The sequence below is a fragment of the Haliotis cracherodii genome, unplaced genomic scaffold, assembly GCF_022045235.1.
Source record: "Haliotis cracherodii isolate W230 unplaced genomic scaffold, xgHalCrac1.p SCAF_13, whole genome shotgun sequence".
Taxonomy (NCBI): domain Eukaryota; kingdom Metazoa; phylum Mollusca; class Gastropoda; order Lepetellida; family Haliotidae; genus Haliotis; species Haliotis cracherodii.
The window spans coordinates 16896299-16917504 of NW_027266268.1; the positions used below are offsets into that span (position 1 = coordinate 16896299).

The 21206-nt window shown below is 41.8% G+C and overlaps 1 protein-coding gene across 1 annotated transcript; it reads right to left on the bottom strand.

Moving 5' to 3' along the window:
• Nucleotides 1-567: 567 nt before the first annotated feature.
• On the bottom strand, nucleotides 568-6841 carry LOC139458990 (uncharacterized). Its single transcript, XM_071240429.1, has 4 exons — nucleotides 6586-6841; nucleotides 3147-3426; nucleotides 1959-2042; nucleotides 568-1739 (listed from the first exon to the last, which is right to left on the bottom strand). Exons 1-4 carry the CDS (start codon nucleotides 6823-6825, stop codon nucleotides 1315-1317), a joined length of 1029 nt encoding a protein of 342 aa, XP_071096530.1. The 5' UTR covers nucleotides 6826-6841; the 3' UTR covers nucleotides 568-1314.
• Between the last annotated feature and the right edge of the window lie 14365 nt (nucleotides 6842-21206).

A 21206-nucleotide genomic window follows, 5' to 3' on the forward strand; every position in this document is an offset into this window, starting at 1 on the left:
TGACCTTATTGTGTCGGGAAACATCCATAAGCTAACTGCTTTTTAAAAGGCCGTTTGATTCTGATAAGATATAGCTCTCTTATAGTTCAAGCCAGGTGATCATGAACCTTCAGAGTGGTGAGTTCTAAGATCTCGGAACAGCGCGCGTAACATTCGGAACATAATTACTGACTTCAATATCTCGAAAACGAAAAGTAAAACCAGGCAGATCCAAATGTTGAAGAATAATTGAGCGATTGTTTTTTAAAGCTGTATTATACATTGTCATCTCAGTCGGGTCTTCAATCAATGAGTAATAATTTCTCCTACACCAAGCATAGATAAAACTGAGCTGGCGAAGGCGTCCATATTGACAATACTGCCTAATCATTTAAGAAATAAACGCAACTGATTGGCCCAAAACACCACACAATCTGTTTGATTTGGTGGTCAAGGTCCAATTTGGTTTGGACAAGGGTTTGTCAGGTCCATAGCTTATAGAGATATCGAATTTAATTGTATTTCAGTAAAAACTATATTTTCCATTTCTTTTCAATTTAATTTATAAAAAATTTCTACCAGGAAACGTGCAGGTATAACCACCCAGGGAGAAGCTCATCGTAAACAATCACCCAGTCAGTCAGTGAGGCAGGCACTGTGAGAACAATCAGACACTGCCTGAGTCTGGCACTGTGTAAACAATCACCCAATCAACAGTCCCTGACTCGGGCACTGTGAGAACAATCGACAAATTAACAGTCCCTGAGTCAGGCACTGTGTGAACCATCAACCAATCAACAGTCCCTGGCTCAGAAACTGTGTGAACAATCAACCAATCAACACTCCCTGACTCAGGCACTGTGTGAACAATCAACCAATCAACAGTCCCTGGCTCAGACACTGTTGTGAACAATCAACCAATCAACAGTCCCTGGCTCAGGCACCGTGTGAACAATCAACCAATCAACAGTCCCTGGCTCAGGCACTGTTGTGAACAATCAACCAATCAACAGTCCCTGACTCAGGCACTGTGTGAACAATCAACCAATCAACAGTCCCTGGCTCAGGCACTGTGTGAACAATCAACCAATCAACAGTCCCTGGCTCAGGCACTGTGCGAACCATCAACCAATCAACAGTCCCTGGCTCAGGCACTGTGTGAACAATCAACCAATCAACAGTCCCTGGCTCAGGCACTGTGTGAACAATCAACCAATCAACAGTCCCTGACTCAGGCGCTGTGTGAACAATCAACCAATCAACAGTCCCTGACTCAGGCACTGTGTGAACAATCAACCAATCAACAGTCCCTGGCTCAGTCACTGTTGTGAACAATCAACCAATCAACAGTCCCTGAGGAAGGCACTGCAGGTACTCCTGATGCCACAGCTTACCATCGGGGCATACCTTCAAGAAAGCATTGCCGACCTCATCACAATGGTAATACTTATGCACATCTGTGGGATGGGCACGGTAGAAAATTCTATCACGGTCAGAATTCCCGCAGGGGTTAAAAGAATGGTCGGGCATGGTCGGATGGGGGACAGGCTTTTCGGTGACCAGGGGCCGTGCAGTTGTGGGTGGGACTACTTCCCCGCGGACGCAGGAGTTTACGTTGGGGTCGCGGCTGTAGATGTAATGGGGGAGACACTGGAAGAAGAGCGTTGGTAGACTGGCTCTACACAACACAAATTTTGTCTGGTCGGTGGTGTCTGGCATGTATGCGACGGAACCGGCTGGGCAGCTGACCGTCAGGGTGTCTGAAAAACGACGATGTATTGTGCCATAAATTGGAGCTAATATTTTGGGGACATTTTATCCTGTCCTATATTTTGGCACAAATCGTATATTGATAATAATGTGGTTTTATATTTCGTTAGATTCCATACACCAATCTTTAACATCATTACTCCTGTCAATTGATCAGTTTTGAGTACAAAGAAAGCCACAGGCAATGTGAGCTATGTTAAAGTACTTACATGGATTTAACACTAAGTACGCCGTTCTCCCCGACAGGGCGTCGAGACATGACACTGGGGCTGCACTGCTCGCAGACCGGGTTCCTTGAAAGAACGATGAGCATAATGTGAGTTAGACTTAAACACACAATGTCATTTAGAAAAGTGGTCAAATGTAACAAATGTTATATTTGGGATAACACTTTCCTAGTAAAGTAAAGAATCTCGTACTTTTTTGGGTTGAGTCCCGTCCCGGATTCGAACCCACACTGCCAGAGTGGGGCATCTAATCGCCAGCACACAAAGTTAGCGATCTAACCCACTCAGCCACCGAGGCTTCCACAAAAAATGAAAGTCCACTGGTAGTGGTTGAGTGGGTTTTTCGCCTTTTGGAGCCGTGCCATTTTACACTTGTCAGAGGGGTAAACAAAGTACGTGATCTAGACTACCAATTGTCGTACCTTCATTTTGTGGATGCCTCCGTTAATCAGGACTTCGCTAGACCGGTAATTCACATTGATAGGCTAATACTGCTAATACTGGGGAGGCCTATCTACAAAGAGCTTTTTAAACCGACTCATTTCGTTGCCACCTGGCTTCGGAAATGTTGTTTTAACAAAAACAACTGGCACAGAACACAAATATTACTTCGATGGCACACCCTTTGTATACGCCATGGCGCTCAGAAAAACGACAGTATAGTTACGCTGCTTTTATTGTTTACATTCGGAACACGCCTATTGACTTCGTTTTCAAGAAACAGAAATAAGGTATTCAGGTCTGAATGTTCCGTTCATTCGTGCCTATAATGTCGACGCCTCGAAAGTAACTGGCTGATTAGAAGGATGACCCGAGGCAACCTTCTTTGGAGGTGTCATCGTATCGTCATGCAGAGGAGTATGTTATCGGAGTTTTGTTGTTTGTTTGTTTGTTGCTTAACCCCGCACTCAGCAATATTCCAGCTATATGACAGCGGTCTGTACATAATCGAGTCTGGGCCAGACAATCCAGTGATTGACATCATGAACATCGATCATCACAATTGGGATCGATGACATGCATCAACCAAGTCAGCGAGCCTGACCACCCTATCCCGTTAGTCGCCTCTTACGACAAGCACAGTCACCTTTTACGGCTGTTCTGCTGTTCTACCCCGGATCTTCGCGGAGTAACAGGGCTTATTTGAATAACATTGCTTCTTTTACTTACTGGAATCAAGTTGTTTAGAAGCGGTGTAGAAATTGTGTGGAGAATGGGGGTCATCGCGGAAGTATTTCTTGTAGAAAGAGCCTTGATTCTCCACACCCTGAGGGAGGGACTCGGTAATGGTAGACAGGTAGAGAGCAGCAGCGAGCCCGGAGTACAGAGGCTTTCTGAGATCTGACCACTGAACCGTGCTCCAGTCGATGTTGAACAGAGACCTGACTTTACCGATCAGGTCAGTGCTTGTGGCCGAGCTCTTGATCTGGTTGAATTTGTCCTGGTCAATCTGAAGGACATATACAGGGTCATTTTTACTCAGTCATTGATATTGATGAGGCTATAGGGAGGAAAAATACTGTCGGAAATGCTAGAAAAATGCGCTTCCGGCTTCATTTAATAAATACAAATTATAGGGTTATGAAAATAGCATATATGAAAATCTACCTAATCTGACGTATCCTAACTGACACTGTGATTATATTCGTCTGTTGTCATGCAAATGTGGTAATTAGGTAATTACCTCCTAACACCTGTCCCTCTTTGATGACCTCACACCGGCCCGTGCATTCTCGCAGGTGCAAATGTCATCTGAGTTGGTCTTTATTATGGGTAAAATGTGTGAAGCCCATTTCTGGTGTCCCCAGCGGTGATATTGCTGGAATATTTCTAAAAGCGGCGTAAAACCATACTCACTCACTCACTCACTCACCTGTGACACGAAGGTTGCCAGTCAGCCTGCAGGATCCGCATTTTACCACATTAAACTGTCACGCGGTGTTAAACACAACTCACTCACTTTCTGAAAGACGATATTGTATTCTTTTGTGCTATATAACATTTTCATGAAATTGACAACATTTAAGAAACAAATCTTATATTCCTGAACGTACTCTCGTCCATTAAGTGAGTGAGTGAGTATGGTTTTACGCCGCTTTTTTAGCAATATTCCAGCAATATCATGGCGGGGGACACCAGAAATGGGCTTCACACATTGTACCCATGTCGGGAATCGAACCCGGGTCTTCGGCGTGAAGAGCGAACCCTTTAACCACTAGGCTACCCGACCGCCCCTCGTCCATTAAGATAAGGTGAATCAGTGAGTTTGGTTTGTTAGTATAGTACAGTTATATCATGGCGTGCCACCTTCTTTGTGTGAGGAAATATTGAAGTGATTCAGGTTTCAAATGTTTTCCGTGAAACCAACGAGCACGGATATGGTGCAGACAAACCTAGAAACATGAGGTCGGAATCGACCCCATGATCATAGGCTTCTGGCATAGCAAAGGGATGCAACTCCTTAGACGACTAGGTCACCATGTCCTGATGAGCCCCATTTAGGGCGCAGCGATCACGAGACGCCTCTCTCAAGTGCCCTTCCTGACAACGCATACTTTTACCCAATTATCACTACAACGAATGCTACTGTATCTATGTACATGAGAACTGCACCTCATTGCCAACGTGACCGCACGACCCCAAGATGAAGCCATATCACTATATGCACAACGTTTTTATGATTTCAAAACGTAGTTTTAAGATAAACATGTTTTTGATTTATTAAGCAAAAAAACCCAACTCTATTATACAAGGTACGATTACATGTCATTTTGACATAAGTGATAAAAAAATTCGAATTCAGATTTAAATGTCAACAAATGTTAAGGAGGAATTCAATTCCAGTTATGTACAGTAAACTACGTTTATAACGAACACGCTTATAACGAACTTATCTTTTAGTCCCGACCATTTGTTGTATAAATGTTGTATATATGCTTATAACGAACAACGGTTATTACTAACTAATATTAGTGGTCCCTTCGAGTTCGTTATAACCGTAGTTTACTTACCTGGCTACCAGTTCGGTATTATCTAATTTCTATTGATCTTTCAATTACCATCATAACTTTGGACGCAAGATCGAACGATCGACATATCACAACTATCCAGCAATAGCACTGCACCAATGACAACGTAATATACAGTAAAACTATGTTTACAACGAACACGCTTTTATCGAACTTATTTGGTGTGTCCCTGCCATTTGATATGTATATATGCTGTATATATGCTTATAACGAACTTCGGTTATAACGAACTAGAATAACCAGTCCCTTTGAGTTCGTTATAACCGTGGGGGCACGGGTGGCCCAGTCGTCTAAGGCGCCGCGATTCGCTGTGCAGAGTTGCGTCCCTTGGTCACGCCAGAAACCTATGATTGGGGGTTCGAATCCCGGTTCGCCCCGATTATGTTTCTAGGTTTGTCAGCACCATACCCGTGCTCGTGGGTTTCACCGAAGTGGTAAACGTCTGAGACCTGCATCACTTCGGGCTTTCCTCCCACATTAAGCTGACACGCCGTGATATAACTGGAATACTGTTAAAAGCGGCGTTAAACCCCACTCACTCACTCACTCACTCACTCGTTATAACCGTAGTATATTGCATACTGAACAAAAACGGTTAGGGGCAATGAATATTATATATATATTTTTGTTGTTGTGAAGAGTTGTTTCTTTGAATATATACAGTATATACACTTGTTTCGTGATCCTTTTTTGGTTCAGTATGGATAGTTTCTATCAATCCCACACTGGATTATCGATAGTTTCGATAAACTTGATGAAATAAAAACGAACAGGTTGACACCACTATGAATACTTCACTATTCGGTTTTCTACAAACAATATTGATAACTTTACATATATAGTTACATATTTATGAGCTAGGAGAGCTGCTAGCATCCTCACAACCTTACTATTGAATGAGACCGCCTGCGTGGTCCAGTGGTAGAGCGTCCGGCGCTCGGCATTAAAGGGCTGAGTGGGGTATTCATGTTAAACTGCAGCATGGTATCTCAGTGAGCTAGCACTATAAATCGGCATCAGTCCGGACTAGTACAAGCAGCCACCCCCCCTCCATTAGCAGTTAGATGACCATTCAAAGAGACGTCTTAGTTTCACCCATAGCGTTAATTTTAACATCTAAAATTAAACTGTTAACAGGCACTAAAACAACAAGCATAGTCTCTTTTAACTGTCGCAATACTCGGGCGATACATAAACTCTCCTATTCGTCCCTTACACTATTCAAATAGTCAAATTGTTCCTATTAAATACGTCCTCTTATAAAGTCTAGACCTATTCTTGAAAGTGCTCAAGAACCATGGAGCCTTAGTCAGGAGCCACAGGAACTCAATGATAGCGTTTATAGCATAATATATTCGTATAGAATAAAATCACACCCTTCTATATACATATACAGTAAAGTACGGTTATAACGAACTCAAAGGGACTACTTATTTTAGTTCGTTATAACCGTAGTTCTTTATACGCATATATACAGCATAACTACAGCAAATAGTCGGGACCAAAACAGTAAGTTCGTTATATCCGTAAGTTCGTTATAAGCGTGTTCGTTATAACCGTAGTTTACTGTGGTCACCCACCTGCCAGATTCCGCCATCGTAGCCAGCTCTGTAGGTATTGGCGTCTGTCCCATCATGGGACGCCACATAAGCCAGGCGTCTGAGGAACAACAGGTCATCCTTGAAGAGGCATGAGTCTCGGATGAGGTTAGATACAAACTCCACGGCATTAGAACCAGTTCCGCCTGGTACCAGCACCTGGTCTGGAACCTGGCTCCAGGCTTGGCCCACAAGGAGGAGGAACGCTACAGCCGCGAACATCAGGACTTGTTGGAGACTCGGGACGCTCTGGGAGGGACTGAGTCATGTCTTCTACATATTTGACTTTGGGGGAGGACGCTGTCACACGTCTTATCGCACATACCGTCGTTATGCTAGGGTCATATTTATTACTCTGTAAGCAGGTGGTGAACGACATAGAGAAATGTTTGTTTTAAAAAATATATTGTTACCGTAGATACTTATATATTACCCATATTTTGTTTTCACTTAGGATTGTAATATGGTAATTGCTGGTTACGTTACCTATTTCATAATACTAATTATCTTCAGTCTGGGGGAATGTGAGTTGAAACGATATATCAGTTGCATACTGAACACAAAAAGTTAGGGATCGTAAATATTTTTGGGGATATTTATCATTAACTTGTGCGTGCAGTCTTCATTTCAAAAAGGGCGGTCGGGTAGCCTAGTGGTTAAAGCGTTCGCTCGTCACGTCGAAGACCCGGGTTCGATTCCCGACATGGGTTCAATGTGTGAAGCCAATTTCTGGTGTCCCCCGCCTTGATATTGCTGGAATATTACTAAAAGCGGCGTAAAACCAAACTCACTCACTCACTCATTTAAAAAATATCTCCAACAATACTAAACATGCCTAAACGTTTTTTGTTTATTATATACCAGTACATGACGGAGGGTACATTGGTGGACGCAGGATGGGGATGAGGGTTTAACTGAGTTGGTGAGTTGGGATGGCGCTAATTTGAACAGTATTCCAGTTATATCACGGCGTGTCAGCTTAATGTGGGAGGAAAGCCCAAGTGATGCAGGTCTCTGATGTTTACTACTTTGGTGAAACCCACAACACGGGTATGGTGTGACAAACCTAGAAACATAATTGGGGCGAACCGCGTTTCGAGCCATCAATCATAGAATTCGGGTGTGCCAAAGGGACGCAACTCTGCACAGGGAATTGCGGCGCCTTCGACGACTGGGCCACCCGTGCCCCTGACATTTTAATGATTTAAGGACTGATTTAGAATTATTTCTTCTTAAAAGAAGTATATGATGAGAAGCCTTAATACACTTGCAAAACACTTGTATTTGTGCAGGGATAATAAATATGATATGAACAAAATAAGTGAGGTTTTGGATTACACTAGTCAAAACTGTTTGAAGACAAAAATCAACATAGGCCTTGGTAATATTAAAATATTCATTTGTTCATAATCATAGGATGTGTAAATGATGATGTTTCTTTAGGTAAACTTTGACAACATGAATGATTGTATTATCCCATAATATGAAACCTATGTCTTAAAAGCACACTTAAAATATATTTCTCGTCAATCTGCACATAACATTATTCTGACTTCGGTCTGAAAATATTCGAGTTTGGACCAGGCAAACCAGTGATTGACATCATGAGCATCGGACCACGCAATCGGAATATGGTGACATGTAATGAAACACGTCACCGAGCCATCTGGTTGCCTTTAACGACATTCATAGGTTGCTGGGGACCTATTTTCCTACCCGGAATCCCCACGGGCCATGTGTTTGGTGTGTGTTAACAAACGTTTTAATAGTGTATGACCATCACACAACGATTGTGCATCCGTATGTATAATTGTTTAACGATTGGGTGTGTGTGTCGCAATCTGGTTGAATTGAGACCGTCTCCGTGGTCCAGTGGTAGAGCGGCTGCCCGGACTGCGGCAGGTCTGGGGTTCGATCCACGACCTCGTCATACCAAAAAAACGATAAAAGTTGGTACTTGTTGGGTATTCATGAAAAACTGCGGTACAGTATCTCAGTGGGCTAGCACTATTAAATCGGCATTTGTCCGGACTATTTAAACAGTTACACACACACACACACACACACACACACACACACACACACACACACGTGCAAGCATGTCGCTATTTTAGAGCAGTAATCTTGACCGCGACGTTAAACCCCATTTCACCTCATCTGACCTCTGATTAATTGAAAAACATTTCAAAAAGGCTTCGAAGCAAGTACTACGTGCGATTCGGTTTGACGAAAACAACAGAAGACTTATAATCATTGTGTATCAAAACAACTCTTAGTTGTTTACATTACTGGCTTCATCATTTGTTTCTGTCACTGACTTCACCGATGATTGTCATCACTACCCTTGCGTGTACACAACAGGCTTCTCTACTCCAGTATAACAGTATCTACTCTACTGTATAAACATTGCCTTAATCTGGATTGTCTGGTCCAGACTCGATTATGTACAGACCGCCGGCATATAGCTAGAATATTGCTGCGTGCGGGGTTAAACAACAAACAAACAAACAAACAAACAAACAAAGCATTGGGCAGTTGCACAGATTGGCTGTAACATATGTACCACAAACTATCGTTTTGAAGGCGGTGGGGGTAGTCTAATGGTTAAAGCGTTCGCTCGTCAAGACGATGGTGGAGCCGCCGGGATATTGCTGGAAACCATACTCACTTACTCACTCCTACCGAGAGCCATACACCAACCTCTTGGATGTAGGAGTGAGTGAGTGAGTTGGGTTTAACGCCGCTTTTAACAGTATCCCAGTTATATCACTGCGTGTCAGCTTAATGTGGGAAGAAAGCCCGAAGTGATGCAGGTCTCAGACGTTTACCACTTCGGTGAAACCCACGAGCACAGGTATGGTGCTGATTATCCTAGAAACATAATCGGGGCGAACCGGGATTCGAACCCATAATCATAGGTTTCTCGCGTGTGTTCAAGGGGCGCAACTTAACGTAAAGCGCCTGGTTATAATTGTTGCATTATACAATCTCGATAAACATGATGTGATAACAGATTTGCGGGTTTTTTTTAGCATTCGATGTCCGTAACTTTTAGCATTTGAAACCTCTGGTTAACGCCATCGGTATCAAATGGCTTGTCAACTTCATGTGAGAGACGCCCCCCCCCATCCCCCCCCATCCCCCCCCATCCCCCCCACCCCCCCCCCCATCCCCCCCCATCCCCCCCATCCCCCCCGAATAGTCTTTGTGCCGTGCGTTGATCATTGAGATAGGAACGTCAGCAGATTGCACATTAAAAAACTTGTTTACGAAATTAGCACATATACGAAAGATTAAGTGTCAACAGCATGAAAACGATGGGTTTTGTGACGTCCAGGCACCATGAGGGTTAAAGGCGACTATGCTTGTCGGTAGACGCGACTAACTCGATCGGGCGGCCAGGCTCGCTGACTTGGTAGATGCACGAGAGACAGACGTGTTATATTTGCACAGGCCCCCGTGGGGACCTAGGGTAGAATGTGTCCCCAGCACCCCATTGCTTGTCATAAAAGGGACAAAATTGACAACCCGTTTGTAACGCGCCTTCGGACTGGTTCCATCCAAGTGGAGTGTGCTCGGAGGCAGCGATCTATCAGTCTGCTGGGTTTACATCAGTTTGTTAATACTCAGGCTGTTGTCTCCCTGCACAAGACACTAAACTCGAGCAGAGGCATCGTCAGAGACAAAACGCGTTGCTTGTCCGACATAACTGAGGACCGTCACGATATGGCTGAAATACTGCCGATGTGACGTTAAATTCTAACTCACGAGTGAGTGATGACGAATTGCCGTTGAACTAAAAACCAAGGGGTCACCAAATGTGAAAATGTTTTCAAGGAAAACACAAAAAGGCAATATTGTTCATACTAAAACACACCTTTTCACTTTCTGTCTACCAAGAATCCAAATTCAATAAAAGCTGGTCACTTCAACATCGCAGTGGAGGTATATGTACCGCATCCATTACTATGTTTCAAATGTCATACGTTCGGTCATGGAGCCAAGTTCTGTCGTGGCAAGGCGGTCGTGTGATGTAGTGGAGATCATGACAGCTCAGAGTGCACGAGTGACACGAAGTGTTCCCTGTGCAGCGGAGAGCTTCCTCCAAATCCTGACCAACTTTTGAATTGGAGTAAAACATCTTGAAAATAAAACATACAAATAATATACCTAGAAGCCAAAAAATAGTTTCATCTGCAGCTCAAACTCCTTCTTCCTCAAATCCAGTTACTAAACCCTCTAGTGTCTATGACCAGGTTATCCTTGAGGATGAAACAAGGATTCCCCAGAGTGATCCTTTGATTTCAGCATCTCAAACGGAACCGGAAATAGTGCCCGGAAGTCAACAAGTGTACCTAACCGACTTAACTTACAACAGGAAAAACGAAACTTCGAAGAACCAGGACACTCCAGCACATCAAGATGCCTTCATTTACAACCTCTGTTGAGTGAGTGAGTGAGTGAGGTTTTCCGCCGCTTTTAGCAATATTCCAGCAATTTCGCGGCGACGGACACCAGAAATTGGCTTCACACTTTGTACCCATGTTGGGAATCGAACCCGGGTCTTCGGCGTTGCGAGCGAACGCTTTAACCACTAGGCTACCCTACCTCTGTTGAGGTTCATAACCCTTACGAGCGTCTGGAGATGGATGTCACTCTCACACAACAAGTCCATGGCAGTGGACATTCCTCCTGTTGTTGTTCATCCATATATCTTATCCTTACTTAGTACTCCAACTTCTAAATGCCTCTAAAAAGTATTAATTCTCGTTTAATTATTGGTTTTTAGAATGTACATAATTGTTAGAATTTTTGTTATTAATATGTATTGTAACAAATGTCGTTTTATGACTGGTGGATGAAATTAGCAATGGAGATTGTTAGTGGCTGTATCCCACCTCCATCCCCCCCCCCCCCCCCACCACCCCCCGAGAGGTTACACAAGGTCAACATGAATTTGGTACAATCTCGTGTCTATTCGTAGAATATGTGTTGTTTGTAATCAAAGTCGGGCTAACTTTGTCAATAATAGCCAAGATAGACCGCATTTTCGAAATTATTCAACTGGGATAAATAAGAATTATCTAGAATGCTTGTTTAAAGGATTTCGCTTAAATGAGGTTTTACTGTTAAAGCTAGTAAATTACTACCAATAAATGAGTAAAAAAACATATTGCAACAAAGCGGATTGACAGTATTAGTGAATAAAAGCGGCAAGTTAATGTTTCTAATTTGAGTTAGTTTGCCATCGTAAAGCTCCATAACATCTGTACTCGATGAACAATATACCGTAAACTGCGTTGATAACGAACGCCCTTATAACGAACGGACGGATATAACGAACTGTTTTGGGGTCCTCTCCGTTTGCTGTATATATGCCTATAACGAACTACGGTTATAACGAATTAAAATTAGTGGTGCCTTTGAGTTCGTTATATCCGTAGTTTACTATACAGTGGCACCCGTTAATCCGAACGATAGCTCCTTGTAAATCATACAGGTCAACCAATGTCTAGATTAATGAATAATCGGTACGAAGTAATATCCCTTGGTAATGAACGCGTAGGTGTGTTCCCAGTAATAATAATATGTCTACAATATGTGGTGTTAACAAGGCCACAAAGTCCCACACACGTATTTGCTAAACATGTGTGATGTATAAAAAATAAAACTGACGATCAGTTACTTTTCAATATATATTGGTAAATTGATCCATTCACTGCCTTAGTATTGCTGACGTCATCGCCTGCTTGGGGCCGTAGGTGTGGAGGCAGTATTGTCTGTGTACGCGTCATGTCTCACACCGAGATGGATGGATGATTAGCCTCTTTATCTGCATCTAATTGCTGTTTACATCAGGAGTCATGACTCCAATATGTTGATGAATGTTCAGTACCCTGCGTTGTTTACTGGTTCGGGAAACTAAGTAGGTTACACATTTAGAAATTGTTTACGAAAGTAGCACTATAACGAAAGATTAAGTGTTTCTTAGCTGTTAACTGCATCAAAACGATGGGTTTTGTGATTATGTGAATATTCATTATACAATGAGTTTGGAAATTACTCGATTCTGATTGGTCAATCAGAGGTTGTCAAATCACAAAACACCCCTCTGATTGAAACAGCCGATTTGACGGCCGCATCACCGCGGAAACATATGTTCTTAGAATAGTACTTTTTTAGTCATTGTCGGTAGGCATACTTATATAATTATGTCTTCAATTACAGATTATAAAATGCACAGATGTGGTTACTACGATATTCAAAGGATGTGTGGCAATACATTTCGTGCAGACAACACGATAGAAATCTACAAATAGAAGGTATTTTAAGTTTTAGGGACAACAGAGAGCTTGGAATTTGGTGCATTTCTACATACGACTATGATGTCATATCTTTTGCGTCACAATAAGCGATATGACGTCATAATGGTTACGCGCGGTGTGTAACGAAAGCTTTGCAAAGCTTGCTTAGTTTTCTTTAGGGGACCCTACCCCATGTTAGTTTGCCAAGTTGCCATGCTCATATGCTTTCAATGCCTGTAACATGTTCAAGTGAAGTATAAACGCTGGACTCAACCCATGCCGCTTCACTCAATATATTTGCTGACACCAAAGAGTTCGCGTTTTTTTAAATCATTATAAATTAAATAAATTTAAATAAATTTAACATTATTGGAATATTGCTGAGTGTGGCGTTAAACAACAAACAAACAAACAAACAAACAAACAAACAAACAAACAAACAAAAGAGTTCATGTTTAATCGTGATACGTAGTGACATAACTGGAATACTGTTCAAAGCGGCGTTCACTCACTCAAAACAGAGAATGTTCATCTTCTTGTTGTTAGGCAATGTACGCATAGATTGAAAAAAATATGTTACACTAGTAAGCCACAAGCGAGTCATTTATATGTTTTATTTTGGAATAACATGACTATATAATAAATTTAATACATACGCATAAAGTACACACACACGCACGCACACACAGAGACAATGACCGTTCAATGACCGGTCTAATGTACGTAAACGGCTGATATTGCTTTCAGCTTGTCCTTATCCATCAACAAAAGTGTTATCAAGATGTGAAGTGATAATTTTCTCACTCTGCCCACGCGTGCCTAATTCATGACGTCATGTGGTTTCCTTTTATATTTCATAAAGGTGGGTTTTCATCCTTAGCAGATGCTCCGTGTGTCCCCATGGGCTGGTTTGCCAGTGATGAGAGCATCAGATTGTGTTTGCAGCACCATACAGGCGGAAGCACTTGGCAACTGATTACAGAAAAATATGTGTGGGTTGAACATACTAACACGCTTTGTCATCATTGTGGAAATGTGACAATGTAAAGTGAGTATTATTTATTTATTTATTTATTTATTTATTTATTTATTTATTTATTTATTTATTTATTTATTTATTTATTTATTTATTTATTTATTTATTTATTTATTTATTTATTTATTTATTTATTTATTTATTTATTTATTTATTTATTTATTTATTTATTTATTTATTCTGAAACACACCCTTTGCTTTAGCACAACGTATATTGCATATTTGGGCTCTATGATGCAGATGGGTTTGCATTACTGGTCCTTGAAATTTAAAATAATCAAAATAATTAATATAAAGGGGTCCAAGATAAACATGATTAGTATGTTGTAATGATAATTTTCTTAACTTTGATAATGTTGAAAAATATTTTTTGTTTTCCATAATTATATTTGACCTGTTATATAACATCTCGAGCATGTATGTTGCTGTGGAATTTAATAATTATGTACTTTGCGTACATTTTGTTACACAGCAAAAAATGCGTATTATTTTGCTATTCTTATATACAAAATTTGCTTATCTGCACCTGGGCCCACTTGCACAAAACCATCTTAGCGTTTAGATTATCTTAAGCCCATTTTAAAGTATGGGCCCTGAGTGCTACCAAATGAAATAGCATGGGAGACGCGCCACCGTGGTCCGGAGTTCGATCCCCGGCCGCGTCATACCAAAAGACGTTTACTTGTTGTTACCCTGCCTGGCGCTCGGTATTAACGGGCTAAAACAAGGAGTCAGTATCCTGTGTCTGAGTGGGGTATTCATGTTAAACTGCGGCATGGTATCTCAGTGGGCTATTACTATAAAATCGGCAGAGGTCCGGACTAGTACAAGCAGCCACACGCACATGCACGTCGCTATATAAGTGCAAGAATCTTGGACGCGACGTTAAACCCCATTTCATCTCTCTCCCCCCCCCCCCCCCCCCCCCCAACATAACGAAAGCAGAGCTAAGTGGCCAGCAAATCCCCCACCCTCCCACCCCACCTGTTCCTTAAGAGCCTCAGACCCTTGGAGATTCCGGGTAAGATGTTATCGTCCCTAGCTTGTGCTAAAGTTGTCCTAAGAGGCGACGAAATGGATCGGGTTGTCAGGCTCCCTGACTTGGTTGATGCATGTCATCGATCCCAAATGCGTGGATCGATGCTCATGATATTCATCACTGGATTGTCTGGTCCAGACTAGATTATTTACAAACCGCCGTCATATAGCTGCAATATTGCTGAGTACGGCGTTAAACAACACACCAATCCGAACCCAAACAAGCCTCGTAAAACAACATCCACTCACTCTACTGGCGGTGGGGTAGCCTTGTGGTTAAAGGAAAGTGGCATGTCATCGGTCCCAATTGCGTGGATCGATGCCCATGATGTCAATCATCTCTGAATTAGTTAAAGACCGACGTCGTATAGGTGGGACATTGTTGAGTGCGGCGTTAAACAACAAACAAACACTTAACAACCTTAAAACAATTCTTTTGTCACAAAATTATGAAACCTTGATTTTCTACTTAATCAGATTTTACTTTTTTTCAAGGGGGTATCAATCTAGTGTTCAACACAAGAACATGCAAGGAGGCTACATCTTGAGGTGTGAGAACATCAAACATTTAAAGTTATAAATAGCAACGTTGCTTTGAATTTGTTTCTAAACTCAAGTCATACTACGTTCACTGGAAGTGAATTCGTAATATTTGAAACAGAAGACGTGTCTGGGGCATATGAAGTCGACGACGGCGACGTTGATGGCAAGGAACGACCATCCATCCAAATGTTTACACAATAGAATATAAGAGTGTATTTTCAGACTGGAAAAGAAGACGTAGATGACGGACTTTTTTCATTTGCACCAGAGATAGACTTCTCCTGTTTGCACCGGAAGTAGACGTGTTCTATTTGCACCAGAGATAGACTTTTCCTACTTGCGCCAGAGGTAGACGTGTTCCATTTGCGCGAGAGATAGACGTATTTTATTTGTACGAGAGATAGACGTTTTTTAATTGTACGAGAGATAGACGTTTTTTAATTGTACGAGAGATAGACGTTTTTTAATTGTACGAGAGATAGACGTTTTTATTTGTACGAGGGATAGACGTTTTTTATTTGTACGAGGGATAGACGTGATTTATTTGTACGAAAGATAGACGTTATTTAATTGTACGAGAGATATACGTGTTTTATTTGTACGAGAGATTGACGTCCTTTATTTGCAACAGATGTGAACACTTAACAGTGATACTTCTCGTCATCTCCTATAAATTGAAAACCAACGTGACACTGCCCATTTGAAATTGTTGAGCAAAATCAACGAACGACATTAAATATAGAGATTTAAACATAATTATCCAGGCTTAACGCCATGACAAACACTGCGCGACTATGATGACATAGAGTAATTGGCTCAAGGCAACACAAGACTACATTAGTATGTACAAAAGGTTGTATTTAGCATTAATTGGTTGCACACACGGGTACATTACAGTAGTTCTTTGAATATGCATCAACCAGAGCTTGCATCGCGTGTATACAGACATATTAATGATGTCCAATATTCATAAGAACATATGTAACATGTAAAGAATTAATTAATTTGACATATGTACGTTACTGCAGTGATTTAATGCAATAATCACCCAACACAAATTCCCGACAGCTGTTGGTGCTTACAAGCATGAATAACGCTACCGTAAGTTGTGTCTATCCAGATCGTATATCCGGGGTCTGGCTTGTGGTCGTCGTCAGTGTTGGAAGCGTTGTTAGTTTTATCGGCGTTGTCGGTAACGGCATCATAATTTTAGCCTTCCTGAAAACAAAGTCTTTGAGAAAGCCTTGCAATGTCTTTCTGACAAATCTTGCATTAGGTGACTGTCTGTACGCCATGATCGGTTTCCCTGTGTACTTCATCACGGACTTTGTACACGACTGGTGGTGCAATCCTGTATTTTATTACTTCAGGATCTTTGTACTTGCCCTCGTGATTATGGTGTCAATTAACAATATTGCACTGATTGCACTGGAGAGATTTCTTGGTATTCGGTATCCATTCTTCTACGGAGCAAATATGACCGTTAACAGGTGTTACCTCATCGCGGTCTGTAGTTGGGTGTTTGCGGTAGCCAGGGCGATGTTCTTAGCCGGGACTTATTTCGTGAACCTGACACCAGCAGTGGCCACAGAGATGGTTATTATAGCCGTCTTGCTCACATTTACTGTCGTCATATACTCGTATGTATATGTTGTCAGTAGACGCCACTTAATGAAAGATAGAAATTTCGGAATAAAACAGGAAAGTAAATCAAAGACAGTTGTCTATATTGCAATAGTGAATGCTCTGTCTTGGGTGCCAGTCATAGGGGTTCGATTTATAGATATTGTTATTATTGACTCCCGTTACTGGCGACAGGCAACATTTTTGACCCCTTTTGTAGGAACCTGCTTCAATTTGTTAATCTACACCTATAGAATGACAGACTATAGGCGAGCAGTAATGAAAATGTTGAGGTGTGTCGTCAAGGTTTATCCAGATGCTGACATACAAGGTAATACCCGAGAGACAAATCAACAGTGGAAGCTCGATGACACACCCTGAGACCTATTGAAAATATGTCGTGTAAAATTTTGTTCGAGACAGGAGGAAGTGAGATGAAAAAGGGTTATTGTTATGTATAGAGACGTGTGTGTGTGTATGTGTTTGTGTGTGTGTGTTTGTGTGTGTGTGTGTGTGTGTGTGTGTGTGTGTGTGTGTGTGTGTGTGTGTGTGTGCGCGCGTGTGTGTGTGTGTGTCCGCTTGTACTAGTCCGGACTAATGCCTGTTTTTATAGTGCTAACCGATTCATACACCATGCCGCAGTTTAACGTTAATACCCTATACACACAGTATACTAACTCCAAATCGACCAGATCTTATTTTATATACCCCTGAGGCCGAGCTCCATCAGGGAAAAAACACTTGCGTCCTTTTATCGTTGTTTGGTATGACGCGGCCTGGGATCGAACTGCCGACCTTCAACGTTCCGGTTAGGCGCTCTACCCACTAGACCGCGGAGGCGGTCCGAGACAGAAAGAGTACTCACAGACCGCAGTTACGAAAACGATTTGACCAGGATCGTTTATTACCATTTTCTAAAACTTTTAATAAAAGAAATTCGAATAGATGAGGTTTCACAGTTAAAGATAGTCAATTATTACCAACAAATGAGTAGAAACATATAAATGTTCATAACTCCAATTTCTTACCACCGGGGTAGTATCGATCGCCTATTCAACATGGAGACGGCCATATCACACAGAGGGTGTAACCAGACCCTTATTACACCCCCTGTAGGTCTGATATGGCTTGTCAATGCATTTTCACAGGGCTATCATATCAGCCCCGGTGGTAAGAAATTAGAGTTACGTCCTGTAGTGTGTCGCCTGCTCGTCTAACTTTCCCGTGACAATGTCTACCAAACAAGGTGAAAAGGTATTGCATTCACTTGCAAATAGAAACAACCCAATGATGTTATGGTATATGATTAAGAGGTTCGACCCTCGGGCTGACATGGGGGTCTCGGGCTGACATGGGGGTCTCAGGTTGATATGGGGGTCTCAGGTTGATATGGGGGTCTCAGGTTGATATGGGGGTCTCAGGTTGACATGGGGGTCTCAGGTTGACATGGGGTCTCAGGTTGACATGGGGGTCTCAGGTTGACATGGGGTCTCAGGTTGATATGGGGGTCTCAGGTTGACATGGGGTCTCAGGTTGATATGGGGGTCTCAGGTTGACATGGGGTCTCAGGTTGACATGGGGGTCTCAGGTTGACATGGGGGTCTCAGGTTGACATGGGGGTCTCAGGTTGATATGGGGGTCTCAGGTTGACATGGGGTCAAAGGTTGATATGGGGTCTCAGGTTGACATGGGGGTCTCAGGTTGACATGGGGGTCTCAGGTTGATATGGGGGTCTTAGGTTAACATGGGGGTCTCGGGCTGACATGGGGGCTAGACTAGACCTACTGTGTCGAAATCTAACAGGCAGTAACACGTGTCAAGTCGAGATATCGTGGGTTCAAGACTTGATGCAAGTGGTGAACGATTTGCCATGATTGTGCTAAAGATGTTATATACTTGTTTGTGAGGTTTAACATCATCTCGTGTGTGTATTTGGTTATTTATTTTTGCTATGACTGTTTTAGTTATGTTGTTTTGTTTTCTAAGTTGAATGAATATTCCTCACCATCAATGTCAGCATCTAATTTACAAATCAAGACCATTTCCATTCAAGAACACATGATATAGGACAATTTCACCAAGAAGCGAACATAGCATACCACATATGCGCTATAATAATACCTAATTGTCTATTTATATATTTCTTCTTCTTCCGCTTTCCTGAGTAGTGTTCCCTTGGCAAACCAGAAACCTCTGATCGTTGGTTCGAATCCCGGTTCGCCACGATTACGTTTGTAGGTTTGTCAGCACCATACCCGTGCTCGTGGGTTTCACCGAAGTGGTAAACGTCTGAGACCTGCATCACTTTGGGCTTTCCTCACACATTAAGCTGACACTAGAATGCTGTTAAAAATGGCGTTATACCAAACTCCCTGGTATTATTATTATTATTCCCTCACTCATTATTATTATTATCATTATTATTATTAAAAATATGTTTACACAATGCGTTCAAATTTAGACGCGCAGTGTCTGTTTTATCTTATGTTTTGTTGATTTTCCTGTATTTATTTGAAATCTGTTGCACCTATTGTCAGCATGGTTTTTGTGGAATAAAACTTATCAATACTGTTTCATTATCACAGTTTTGTTGTTGTTGACAATTTTGGGCACATTTGTTTTAGCGTCCCTTAACCAGGTCAGGATCCGCTGCTTATAGTAATATAATATTCGCCCCAATAATGATTCTAGGTTTATACTCGTGCTGAAAATACACCAACGTACATTTAAAGAAAACTAAATGCTTAATTCAGATTCATTATTATATTCAAGAATCTGCGATCACCACCCCCCCCCCCCCCAAAAAAAACAAAAAAACAAAAAACAAAACAAACCCAAACAAACAAAGAACAACAAAGAACAACAAAAAACTATTTAAAAACACACACGTTTAAGGAAAATTGCAGTTCAATGTAAATATATAACTCATTTTCCAGAGATAATTCATTGCTAACAAATGGATTGATTGAACCATGATATAAGCAATATCATAGTCCTTGTCTTTAATTAATTATCGTTGAGCATCGAGTAATCCGTAATTCGAAACATACGGTTTATGTCAGGGTCATTAATTTGCCTAATGTGTTTTACGAAATATCGTGTTAATTGAGTTCAAGTTAATATTTCACTTATATAACTGACTATAAAAGTCCAGTTCCACCAGATCGTCCTCACTGGGCGACGCCATTTTGTTTGAAGCAAGTGCAAGTGATATGAATTGTGGAATCTGATTGGTCAATAGGATGGACATAGAAGGGACATAACTCGTAATAAGCCACCGTAGGCCCTTCGATCAAGCCTGGAAATTCCAGCTTAGTTCGGCAAGGGTGGAAACTGGACTTTTATAGTCAGTTATCGCCTCTGGATCGGGAAGATGGTCTCAGACACACACTTGAGCACATTAATTAAAAACATGAAAGAGTTGGAAAAGATCTGTCGAAGCCCTGTTGAGGGTACACATGCTTTGCAAATCCTGCAGTCGACCGAAATTTGTACGAATGTTGTTTACGAATAGGATGTCGACTTTCTTATGCGATATTGATTGGACTATGCACAAACTCGTTAGTCCAGCCAAAATATAACTCAGAAATTCCATTCCTCCGTAGTCTAGTGGTACAGCGTCCGCCCGGAGAGCGGGAGGTACGGAGTTCGATCCCCAGGTCGCGTCACGCCAAAATACGTTAAAACACGGTCCTTGTTGTTACCCTATCTGGCGGCATTAAGGTATTAAAACAAGGACTTGTCGGCTCGTAGCCAGTTTACTGTGTCTGAGTGGGGCATTCATGTTAAACTGCGGCATGGTAACTCAGTGGGTTAGCACGATAAATCGGCATCACTCCGGACTACTATAAGCCAGCAGCCACACACGTACGTGCATGAACGTTGCTACGAGGGGCGTTCAATAAGTTTTGCAACTTCAATATAAGACCAAGGCGCAGAATATCTTTTGCACTTTTATTTTTCAATATAATCTCCATTCACCTCCATACACTTATTGCATTAGTCCTTCAAGCTTTTAATACCACTTTTATAGAAGTCCGCAGATTGGCCCTCTAACC

What these genes read in the sequence shown, in the direction of transcription:
- LOC139458990 (XM_071240429.1), bottom strand. Translation starts at nt 6,825, where the DNA reads ATGTTCGCGGCTGTAGCGTTCCTCCTCCTTGTGGGCCAAGCCTGGAGC. An exon ending in ACGATGGCGGAATCTGGCAG is followed by an intron (nt 3,427 to 6,585) that starts GTGGGTGACCAC and finishes TATGTCCTTCAG; the next exon opens with ATTGACCAGGACAAATTCAA. An exon ending in TTCTAAACAACTTGATTCCA is followed by an intron (nt 2,043 to 3,146) that starts GTAAGTAAAAGA and finishes CGTTCTTTCAAG; the next exon opens with GAACCCGGTCTGCGAGCAGT.